The 12,355-nt window shown below is 44.2% G+C and overlaps 1 protein-coding gene across 3 annotated transcripts in view; it reads left to right on the forward strand.

Moving 5' to 3' along the window:
• The window catches only part of LOC115198160 (RAS guanyl-releasing protein 2), a 51,919-nt gene that overhangs the window by 2,789 nt on the left and 36,775 nt on the right, over positions 1–12,355 (forward strand). The window contains exon 1 of one of the 3 annotated variants that reach the window (XM_029759902.1): positions 8,284–8,409. The exons of 1 other annotated variant lie outside the window; for it this stretch is intronic. In XM_029759902.1, the coding sequence (XP_029615762.1) occupies positions 8,324–8,409 (86 nt within the window). In that variant the 5' untranslated portion in view covers positions 8,284–8,323. Of the gene's footprint in view, positions 1–8,283; positions 8,410–11,954; positions 11,975–12,355 lie in introns of those variants that run through there. One more of the 3 variants, XM_029759905.1, reaches the window with a different exon arrangement.

Raw genomic sequence — 12,355 nt, forward strand, 5'->3', positions numbered from 1 at the left:
CTTTGTTTGGGTATCAATCCACCGGCCTCATTAGTGGGTTTTGACCAGAGCGACGCCTCATCTTGACAAGGCTTCGCTCCAACGCTTAATTCCGCCGCGTCTCCAACGCTGCGCTTGAAATATGCATAAAGTTCAACCTTTTCTACCGCTCCACTAGTAGGGTCCTCGCCGCTCACCTTCCCACAATCCCCTGCACATTTTCTCTGCGTGCCCTTGTTGAAATTGAATGGGGGTGGAACTTCTGCTGAATTCACTGTTGGAGAAAACCCCTACATTACTCTGTGTGTGTGTGGGAGCGCAGACAGGGGCGTGGGCGGCCTGACTCCACCGGCTCTGTCAGGCACTTTCCCCCAACTACCCACGGAGCAGCGGGGATTAGGGCAGGGCCTGGTGTTCTGGATGTTTTTTTGTTGGTCTGCAGCCTCACTGATTTGACCTGCTAGGATGTTTTCTGTCAGACTTAAAGCTGCAATATGTCACTTTTTGAGCAACCTGACCAAATCCACATAAAAATGTGAGTTATAAATCTGTCATTCTCATTGAATGCAAGTCTAAGAAGCGGTAGATCTGTTCTATGTGCACAATTTCTATGCTTCCCGTTCTTAAGTTTCATGTTGGCGTCTTTTACTTTCGGTTTTGTACACCAGCTTCAAAAAGCTGAAAATACAATACTTTTGGTTATGGAAAAGATATTTCACAGTGGTTAGATGTTACAATGATTCTCTACACTATACTTGCTTGTTTTGTCACATGAACTGAAATTCGGTGAACTATTAGAATTGTAACAACCAAAGCCTTTAAGGCTTTGACTTGTAAGTCTGTCTGTCTGGGGGTTTTCAATAAAGCTTCTGACAAAGAACATTACAGTGGGATGATGGGAGATATACACTACATGGCCAAACATATGTGGACACCTGCTCGCCGAACATCTCATTCCAAAATCATGGGCATTAATATGGAGTTGGTCCCCTCTTTGCTGCTATAAAAGCTTCCACTCTTCTGGGAAGGCTTCCTACTAGATGTTGGAAAATTGCTGCAGGGACTTGCTTCCATTCAGCCAAAAGAGCATTATTGAGGTTGGCCACTGATGTTGGGTGAATAGGCCTGGCTCGCTGTCGGCGTTCCAATTAATCTCAAAGGTGTTCGATGGGGTTGAGGTCAGGGCTCTGTGCAGGCCAGTCAAGTTCTTCCAGACTGATCTCGACCAGTGGTGGAAAAAGTACCCAATTGTCATACTTAAGTAAATGTATAGATACCGTAATAGAAAGTTACTCTAGTGAAAGTCAGCCAGTAAAATACTACTTGAGTAAAAGTATTTGGTTTTAAATATACTTAAATATCAAAAGTAAAAGTATAAATCCTTTCAAAATCCTTATATTAATCAAATCAAAATGTATTTGCCACATGCACCGACTAAAAGAGGTGCAGACCTTACCGTGAAATGCTTACTTACAAACCCTTAACCAACAATGCAGTTTTAAGAAAAGTAAAGTTAAGAAAATATTTACTAAATAAACTAAAGTAACACAATACAATAACGAGGCTACAGTATATACAGGGGGTACAGGTGCTGAGTCAATGTCTTGGGGAACAGGTTAGTCGAGGTAATATGTAGGTAGGGGTAAAGGGGCAGACTGTTTTTAAAATGTATGAATAGCCAGGGACACACTCCAACACTCAGACATTATTTACAAATGCTGCATTTGTGTTTAGTGAGTTTGCCAGAGGCAGTAGGGATCACCACGTGTTCTCTTGATAATTGCATGAATTTGACTATCTTCCTGTCCTGCTAAGCATTCAAAATGTAATGAGTACTTTTGGTTGTCAGGGAAAATGTATGGAGTAAAAAGTACAATATTTTCTTTAGGAATGTAGTGAAGTAAAAGTTGTCCAAAATATAAATAGTAAAGTACAGATACACCAACTGAGGAAAGACGATTTTTACGCGCTACACGCTTCGGCACTCGGCGGTCCCGTTCTGTGAGCTTGTGGGGCAGCTCTAGCAGGGCAGAAATTTGACCAACTGACTTGTTGGAAAAGTGGCATCCTCTGACGGTGCCACGTTGAAAGTCACTGAGCTCTTCAGTACGGCCATTCTACTGCCAATGTTTGTCAATGGAGATTGCATGGCTGTGTGCTCGATTTGTATACACCTGTCAGCAGCGGTTGTGGCTGAAATAGCCGGATCCTCTAATTTGAAGGGGTGTCCACATACCATGTAGTGTATATGTACAGGTCTTCTAAAGTCAAACCTTATCAGCTTGTTTTGGCGAGATTCTGTTCAAGTTGCATGACGAGCTGAGTGTGTATGTTGTTGATTAACTGCTGCAATTATTTTAATATTGGGTAACATGCTTCTTACTCTGCTCTTTTTGCGAATCCGTTTCTGATTGAGAGAATTGCGCCATCATGTAAAATGTTTTTATCCATCCACTGTCCTTGTGCGTGCTCCCTTTAGCCACCGCACATAGTATGCAGCACTTTCAATACAAAATCCCTTTGCACAATCAAATCAGACAATTAGTCAAAATCAAAACAACAAATTTCTTAGTTGATTGATCCATGTGCCATGTACTTTATATTATGCCTTCTTCTTGCGCTATGTTCCTTCAAAGGCCCACTGAGAGAAGTGTTTGAACCCTGGTTCTCCTGCATGCTGCCAGATCGTTATCCCTCTGAGCTGAAGCCAGAGCATTAGCTCAGGAGTTAACGCAAGTCTTTAGATCTCAGGCAAGGTTACTCATTGGCTCATTCACCAATTGCCTACCCTGTAACTATTCCCCAGGTCGTTGCTGTAAATGAGAATGTGTTCTCAGTCAATTTACCGGAACAAATAAAATACTTAATGCGGTGGGTAAATCCATAAAAAGAACCTCCGTTACATGTGACGTGATAGAACCTACAAGTCATTTGTTTGGTGATCCACACCTCAGCAGCATGAACAAAAGGAATTCATAAGGCTGGGTGTGATGGGCAGTTAGGAAATAGATCTCTCCCTGTATATTCAGTAACTCATCTCCTCTCTCCTCTTTCTGCGGGCACATTGCCTCTCCCAAAGCCTTCTGTATACATGCTTAACATTTTGCTTGTCTCCAGAGGCTCCTAGAGCAGCCAGCGACCTCTCTGACTTGCGTCAACGCCGCCATGCCCCAGTGCCTTGTTAGGCAAACTGGCCTTAATTGGATTCTTTGTAAAGGGCTAATTTATGCCAAAGGACTGGGATCTGGTTAGAGGACGGTTTGAGAGGGGGGAGGGAGGGAGGGAGAAGGAAAGTGGTGGTGGTAGAGAGGGATTTAGGAGTGGGGGAGAGTGAGAAAGAAGGATGGAAGAAGGAAGTACAGAAGCTGATCAGTAGAAAGACAGAGGAAGCAAAATCAATCTCAGGAGAGCAAAATAAACCAACAAAGAAAGTAATTACAGGGAAGCAGCTAACCAGAGGCATGCAGTCGCATCACTGGGGTACGCTTCACTGCCTCCTCTCCTACTCTCTCCCTCCTCTCGTTCTCTCTTTCACTTTTTCTTTCTTTCCCTCCCTCCCTTCCTCCATCTCCTACTTTCTCTACCTCTATTTCTCTCCCTCAGTCGTTCATCTCTCTCTCTCGCCTTCACTCCCCCACACGTTCCTGAGAGGAGCCAGAGAGGACCTGGGCAATTTCATCCTGTCAGTGCTCCTTTCACCTTAAAGGGCAAAAGCAGCCAGGTGATACATAGTCAATGAGGTGGCTGGGAGAACAAATGGAAAGACAATGGGGGACCACACAGGAGTAGCTGCCCTGCTGAGTAGTAAAAGCAGAGTATTGATGCTTATTCTGACTAGAGTGCACTGTCTACATCCAGTATCTGCAACAGGTGTGAAAGTATACGCTTCACTTGTTTAAACTAATTTACCATACTCCTGCAATAGAGCGTGTGTTCGTACATTTCATTATTCCTGTTGTGACCTCAGTTTATGTCTGTGTCCACAAAAATCCACACAGAGACCCTTCTATTGCTCAGTGTTTATCTAATAGCTAGATACAAATGTGGACTTTTCAGAGTTATCTTCATTTCTATCATGCCCCAAGTCCCCATCTTGCACACAGCCATAGCAGAGATGGAAGAGCAAGCAGGACACCCTACTCTGAGGTTTTTTTCTGGTTCAATGAAAGTCAATGAACTAAGTAGACCAGACCCAGCTGCTATTGCGTTGGTGTCTATGGGAGACCCACCCCATTAAGTAGACCGGAACTCTGTTGTGCCTTGCGGTCGGAGCCCGAGCAGTTCCCATACCAGGCAGTGATGCAACCAGTCAGGATGCTCTCGATGGTGCAACTGTAGAACCTTTTGAGGATCTAATGACCCTTGCAAAATTTTTTCAGTCTCCTGAGGGGGAATAGGTTTTGTTGTGCCCTTTTCACGACTGTCTTGGTGTGCTCGAACCATGGTAGTTTGTTGGTGATGTGGACACCAAGGAAGCTCTCAACCTGCTCCACTGCAGCCCCGTCGATGAGAATGGGGGCGTGCTCGGTCCTCTTTTTCCTGTAGTTCACAATCATCTCCTTTGTCTCGATCACGTTGAGAGAGAGGTTGTGGTCCTGGCACCACACGGCCAGGTCTCTGACCTCCTCCCTCAAGACCGTCGTTGATCAGGCCTACCACTGTTGTGGCATCAGCAAATTTAATGATGGTGTTGGAGTCGTGCCTGGCCGGTCAGTCATGAGTGAACAGTGAGTACAGGAGGGGACTGAGCACACACCCCTGAGGTGCCCCTGTGTTGAGGATCAGCGTGGCGGATGTGTTGTTACCACCTACCCTTACCACCTCGGGGCGGCCTGTCAGGAAGTCCATGATCCAGTTGCTGAGGGAGGTGTTTAGTCCCAGGGTCCTTAGCTTATTGATGAGCTTTGAGGGCACTATGGTGTTGAACGCTGAGCTGTAGTCAATTAATAGCATTCTCACATAGGTGTTCCTTTTGTCCAGGTGGGAAAGGGCAGTGTGGAGTGCAATAGAGATTGCATCATCTGTGGATCTGTTGGGGCGGTATGCAAATTAGGGTGGGTCTAGGGTTTCTGGGATAATGGTGTTGATGTGAGCCATTACCAGCCTTTCAAAGCACTTCATGGCTACAGATGTGAGTGCTACGGGTTGGTAGTCATTTAGGCAGTTTACCTTAGTCCCTGTGCCCAAGAACACTATGGTGGTCTGCTTAAAATATATTGGTATTACAGACTCGGATAGGGAGAGGTTGAAAATGTCAGTGAAGACACTTGCCAGTTGGTCAGCGCATGCTCGCAGTACACGTCCTGGTAATCCGTCTGGCCCTGCGGCCTTCAGATCGGCTGCGGAGAGCGTGATCACACAGTCTTCCGGAACAGCTGGTGCTCTCATGCATGTTTCAGTGTTATTAGTTTAGCTCGTCTGGTAGGCTCGTGTCACTGGGCAGCTCTCGGCTGTGCTTCCCTTTTGTAGTCTGTAATGGTTTGCATGCCCTGCCACATCCGACGAGTGTCAGAGCCGGTGTAGTACCACTCGATCTTAGTCCTGTATTGATGCTTTGCTTGTTTGATGGTTCGTCGCAGGGCATAGTGGGATTTCTTGTAAGCTTCCGGGTTAGAGTCCCGTTCCTTGAAAGCGGAAGCTCTAGCCTTTAGCTCAGTGAGGGTGCTGCTTGCAATCCATGCCTTCTGGTTGGGGTATGTACTAGAGGCCGATTAGGATTTTTCAACACGGATACCGATTATTGGAGGACCAAAGAAAGCTAATACCGATTAATCGGACTAATTCTCAGAATGCAGCCCAACCTTCGGCCCCTCTCCTCTTCACACAGATCACGGGGATTGGGGCCTATTCCCAAGGAAGCAGTATATCCTTTGCGTCGGGCTCGTCAGATTCATGGACTCTGCTAGTTCGTGGTGAGTAATCGCAGTCCTGAGAGACGGTAGCGGCAACATTATGTACAAAATAAGTAAAAAATTAAGTTCCAAACAACGCAAATAAACAAACAAAAACACAATCGGCTGGGGGCATGTAAAACGTCTGCCTTCTTCTCTGGCGCCATCTAGAGAAAATGCAGTATGTGTGGTTGGCTTTTAAACAAGACTAAAGAAAAGGGAGGTATGTGACTTTAATACTAGACATTACTCGTTGTTACTTGAGAATGTCAATGGAACTCATTCATAGCAGACCTGCGTTCAAATAGTAATTGTCTTCGTACAAATAACTTTATCTGCGCTTGATTGAGCTTGCCCGGGGGAGCAAATGTAACCAATGGAGTAGTCCCAAAAGGTCAAACCCTCAATCAAAAAACGTATTTGAAAGCAAATGAATATTATTTAATCCCAGGTCTGTACTGGCGTTTTGAGTGAGGATATTTTGAGGATGTCCTCCTGGGATAGTCAAAGCTTATCTCGGTCTATAATGCATGTATCATATTGGCTATAGTGGACCTGGCGCTGTTCGTCCTCTGCCCGCGGGGTAAAAAAAGAGTCCCGTATTTGCATTGTGGGGAGTTTAATGATAGCTGGCTGAGAGACGGTTAGCCTGCCTCAGGGACCACGACAGTCCATCAATAACAGGAAGCAAATTTTGAAACTCTCAATTCAGCACTGCGGAGAGTTAGAGATAGAAGAGAGGAATGATGAAGGGGGGGAGAGAGAGAAATTAAAGAAAAACAAAAGTGTCTTGGCATAGTGCCTTGTGGGTAGTTACCGTAACCAGGCCGAGGCGAGTCATTTCTCAGTTGATCTGTCACACTCGTCTTGCTCTGGGTGCGTGTGTTCTCATCTCACACATCTTTCAGCATAGAAATAGGAGTACCGAATCAAATCTTATTGGTCACATACACATGTTTAGCGGATGCTATTGCAGGTGTAGCGAAATTCTTGTGTTTCTAGCTCCAACAGTGCAGTAATATCTAAGAAGTAATATCTAACAATTTAACAACAATACACACAATACACACACATCTAAAAGAATGGAATTAAGAAATATATATATATTTGGACGAGCAATGTCGGAGCGGTACAGATTAAAATAGGATAGAATACAGTATATACATATGAGATGAGTAATGCAAAATATGTGAACATTATAGGGTGTGTGTGTGTGAGGAGATAACACATTTTCTCACTTAGCGTTAACCGTACTGTCTTTTTACTTGGTGATTTCAATGACGAGTATGAAGAAGAGATATCAATATCAGCTAAACTCATTGTTCATGTAATCCTTGAGCAACTTATTCAAAATACAAACACACATACACACACACACACACACACACACACACACACGTTTGTTTTACTATTCTTGTGGGGACGAAACAATTGATTTCCATTCAAAATCCTTCTTTCCCTAACCCCTAACCCTAAACCCAAATTGAAACCCTAATTGTCACCTAACCCTAAAATAGCCTTTTTCCTTGTGGGGACCAGTGAAAATGTTCCCTGTTTTACTATCCTTGTGAGGACTTCTGGTCCCCACAAGGATAGTAAAAACACCCACCCACAGACTTCCGGCATTTGTTATGTTACTTATGTAGCTAGTTGTCACATCTGGCAGAGGACAAAAGTTGAACAGGAAGCATCTGTATAAAGAAATGAAAACATACAGGCTTTCATACCACAATGCCTGCCATAATATACATGATTATATAGAAGACCTGGGTTCAAATACTATTTTAAATCATTTAAAATGCGTTGTCTGTGCATGATTGAGCTTGCCTGGCAAAATGTTCCTATGTATTTGAAAGATTTCAAATAGTATTTGAATCCAGGTCCGTTTTCTGCAGCTGTGTTCTGTCTACAGTGCATTTTACAATCAAGAAACAGTTCCTCTGAAGAAACTTCCCTCTTTTTATTTCTGTATTCATAAGTATGACAGGGAATATGTGTTGCTTTCCCCACACACACTTTAGGGATTGTTGTCACAAGTTTATGGGAGCGATGTCTGTTGTCTTCTACTCCCTTTTCCCATCATCTCTCCGTCTCCCACTCTGTTTTCCCACTCTGTTTTCCATGTCTTTCTTTCCTACACACTTTCCCTCCATTTCTCTTTCCATCCCTTGCTCCCTGTCTCTCACTCACTCTCTCTCTCCCTCCCTCTGGCGATTCTCATCACTAATCTCTGTTAGCAGCAGTAACCTAACCTCCCTCTGTACCATGCCTGTCCCAAAGATACCACAGCCCCGGGCAGGATGTGTGGCCCTTCCTGATCCTCGTACTCTACACTCAAAATAGAAACTAGCTTTCAGAAGGTGCCTATATAGAGGTCTATATCTGTCATTCAACAACAACAGCCCCTCCCCTGCACCACTTCCTGGACTTGAACCCCAGTGGGTGCTGGGTAGATGGCGATCATATATTTCTCCCAACGCCAACCACTGATACATCTTCCGAAATGGATTAGGGTTGAGGCAGCCTGTTGCAATTCAAGGTAATGTGTGCATTTCTTTAAAATACCTATTCAGATTGGGGAAAGGGTCACCTGGCAGGGTCTGGAGTGGGGTGAGCGGGGTGAGCGGGGTCTGGTACATATAGAATACTCATTAGTCTGAATTAAGGAACGCATCCTTCCTCTGGTTCCTTTACAGTGGCGGCCCATGGCTATTACCACTGATGACATTAATCATGAGCCTTTTCCCGGAATGCTGGGGAGAATCTATTCTAGACCAATCAATGGCAGTATGTGTGGGAGGCATGGGCATATCACATCAGCCCTGGGGATTTACTGCTGACATTTGCATTGGCTCATCATGGGATTTTCAATACTATGATGGATGTCATTGATGGTGCAAGGAGGGTGTGTGTGCATATGTGTGTGTGTGGTAGGGCAGGTGTCTCTGTGTGTGTGTGTGTGTATGCATAAATCAGTGTGTCCGCATCCGTGTGCGTGTGCGTGCTGGTATGTGTCTCTACGTGTGAGTCACTGTGTGTTTCCCCTTTATGCGGTGGTGTATCCCACCCTATACTGCGTATCCTGAGGGAAAACTAGTCTAGCAGGTCTGTCAATGAGAGCCTTGATGATGAGAAGCGTTGATGAGGTCAGTCAGGCCTGCAGCTATCAGCAGCAGCCATGGGTCATTTAGGACGGGTAATTTCAGCCTTTGGTGATAAGGGAGAATGGACCCATCGTATCTAAGGACCGTTGAAACAGTGAGGTCCGAATGTAGAGAGCTATTCAGAGGAGGGCAGGTCCTTGTGTCTATGGAGAGAGGCTGGTTGGGGGCGAAATCGGTGGCGTCGTTGCAGTCGCGTAGGTTATCAGATCCCACAATGCAAGGAGAAATCAGAGGAACCAATATCTGTACGTGAATATGATATTAGTGAAGATAATACCAATCCAACAGGTGCTGAGTGACTGTAAAAAAGACAACTGGCAACGTCACCCTCACAGGATAAGACTGCGCTTGAAAGAAGGTGCCAACAGGGAAGAACAGAGAAGTGACTTGTGGTACCACACATTTGGAGACCCCAATTTCTGCTCTCTTTTCATTTTCCATAAATATAGTCCACTCTGGTAGACTTCTGGAGTTTTCTCTAGCTTTCTCAATTCAGCACACTAGTTGAAGTTTCATTTTCAACTACTTAGCTGCAACTGAAACGTGAAAAGTCAGACTAGAGAAAGTTTGGCTGGATGCAGTGTTGTTAGCTGTAAAACAGATTTGAGCCAACAACACATTACCGTATTTACTGACAAGGTTGAAGCCTTGTTGATGTTCTCAGGTTACAAATCCATGTAGTTATATAACCATGATAGACCAGAAGTGTTGGTTTTATTGGCGTGACTATAGTATGCATTGGTTGAAACACAATGTTAAATTCAAATCTTATAACCAGCAGCATACCACGCTTGCCTCTGAAGCTAACCAGGGTTGGTCCTTGTCGGTCCCTGGATGGGAGCCCAGATGCTGCTGGAAGTGATGTTGGAGGACCAGTAGGGGGTCACTTTTCTTCGGTCTAAGTATACTGAACAAAAATATAAACGCAACATGCAACAATTTCAAAGATTTTACTGAGTTACAGTTCATATAAGGAAATCAGTCAATTGAAATGAATCAATTAGGCCCTAATCTATGAATTTTATATGTCCTGCCTTAAAAAAAAGGCATGACAATGGCACATCAATGGGACTCTGGATCCCGTCACAGTATCACTGTGCATTCAAATTGCCATCGATAAAATGCAATTGTGTTCGTTGTCTGTAGCTTATGCCTGCCCATACCATAACCCCACCGCCACCATGGGGAACTCTCTTCACAACATTGATATCAGCAAACTGCTCGCCCACACAACACCATACATGTGGTCTGCGGTTGTAAGTCCGGTTGGACGTACTGCAAAATACTTTAAACAACGTTGGAGGTGGCTTATAGTAGAGAAATTAACATTCAATTCTCTGGCAACAGCTCTAGTGGACATTCCTGCAGTCAGCATGCCAATTCACGCTCCCTCAAAGCTTGACACCTGTGGCATTGTATTGTGTGACAAAACTGCACATTTTAGAGTGGCCTTTTATTGTCCCCAGCACAAGGTGCACCTGTGTAGTGATTTTGCCGTTTAATCATCTTCTTGATATGCCACACCTGTCAAGTGGATGGATTATCTTGGCAAATGAGAAATGCTCACTAACAGGGATGTAAACACATTTGTTGACAAAATTTGAGAGAAAAAAGCTTTTTGTGTCTATGGAAAATGTATTTTATTTCAGCTCATGAAACATGGGACCAACTCTTTACATGTTGCATTTATATTTTTGTTCAGTGTAGCGTCAACGCCCTGGTATTTGAAGGTCCTGGGTTCTCCTACCGGAGGGGATATTTTGACCATTCTCCCACAGTTTCTGCCTATTTGAATGTATTAGGTGTCTCTTAAAAGAGCATTTGGGTTTGTTTGGCATGGTTGATTGACAAGGGACAGGGAGTGTGACGTGTACTAGTGCGTGTGTCTTGCTACTACGGATTAGAGAACGGTGAAGAGACCCACTCTCAAGGAAGACGTCGTTGCCCTCATCCGTCACATGCACGCCATCCCTCCGGTACAAAGGCATGCGATAAGTTGTACAGGTTGTAAACGTTTCTACTTTTCAGGCACAACTTTCTGTCATTTTGAGAAGCTAAGAAATTTGTCAGGCCCACGTGGAGCTGATTTAGGCTTATTCACACGCGCACACAGTACATCACACACTATCAGTAGCACTTACGTATGTTCTGTTCCAAATCTGTGAGTACTCCCATCTGTTTTCATATTTATACTGCCATTTATAAATGCGGTAGTGGGTGCTCTTTCACTGGAGTCGGACAGCTGTGTACAACAACTGTGTACAACAACTTAGAACATTTGCGGCTAAAGGATTTAGACTACCTATCCAATGTCAAATGTGTAAATATGTATTCATAAAAAGTGTTATGTACTCGTCTAATAACTTTTCATTTTACAGGTGTTTCTCAGCAGTTTGTCATTCGTCAGTGTTTGTATCAGGTGTTACCAAAATTGCTGTTGACGAACCACAGGATTATGCAGTTTTTACCACACATCATTCTACTACTCAGCTCTTCATCAAGACCCCAGCTGTTCATCGAGACCCCAGCTGTTCATCAAGACCCCAGCTGTTCATCGAGACCTCAGCTGTTCATCAAGACCCCAGCTGTTCATCGAGACCCCAGCTGTTCATCGAGACCCCAGCTGTTCATCGAGACCTCAGCTGTTCATCGAGACCTCAGCTGTTCATCGAGACCCCAGCTGTTCATCGAGACCCCAGCTGTTCATCGAGACCCCAGCTGTTCATCGAGACCTCAGCTGTTCATCGAGACCTCAGCTGTTCATCGAGACCTCAGCTGTTCATCGAGACCTCAGCTGTTCATCGAGACCTCAGCTGTTCATCGAGACCCCAGCTGTTCATCGAGACCTCAGCTGTTCATCGAGACCTCAGCTGTTCATCGAGACCTCAGCTGTTCATCGAGACCTCAGCTGTTCATCGAGACCTTGAGTAGTAGAATCAGGTGTGGTAGAACTGGGCTTGAACAAGAAATCCTGCATAACCCTGTAGCTCTTCAAGAGCAATTGTGGCCATCCCTGAATTGTATGTACAACATTTACTATATCTGATGAATGTACATTTGATTGTAAATTGTGTACTTTTGTAATAACTCACTATTATTTACAGGTAATGTAGTACTAGGCCTTTCTTCAGTAAACTTTTTAAAGTAGATTTTCATGTAAATAATTGAGTACATGTCAATTATTGTGTGTATTTTTCCAGGAGCTTTCTCTTGTCTTGTTAAAAGATATATCAGGGATTTTTCTTCTCCAGTTTACTCCATATTGGCTTAAATGGGTTTCTGTTTTTTTTTTGCTTCCCACTTGAAAATCAGCTGTTAATA

The sequence above is a fragment of the Salmo trutta genome, chromosome 8, assembly GCF_901001165.1.
Source record: "Salmo trutta chromosome 8, fSalTru1.1, whole genome shotgun sequence".
NCBI classification, from domain to species: Eukaryota; Metazoa; Chordata; class Actinopteri; order Salmoniformes; family Salmonidae; genus Salmo; species Salmo trutta.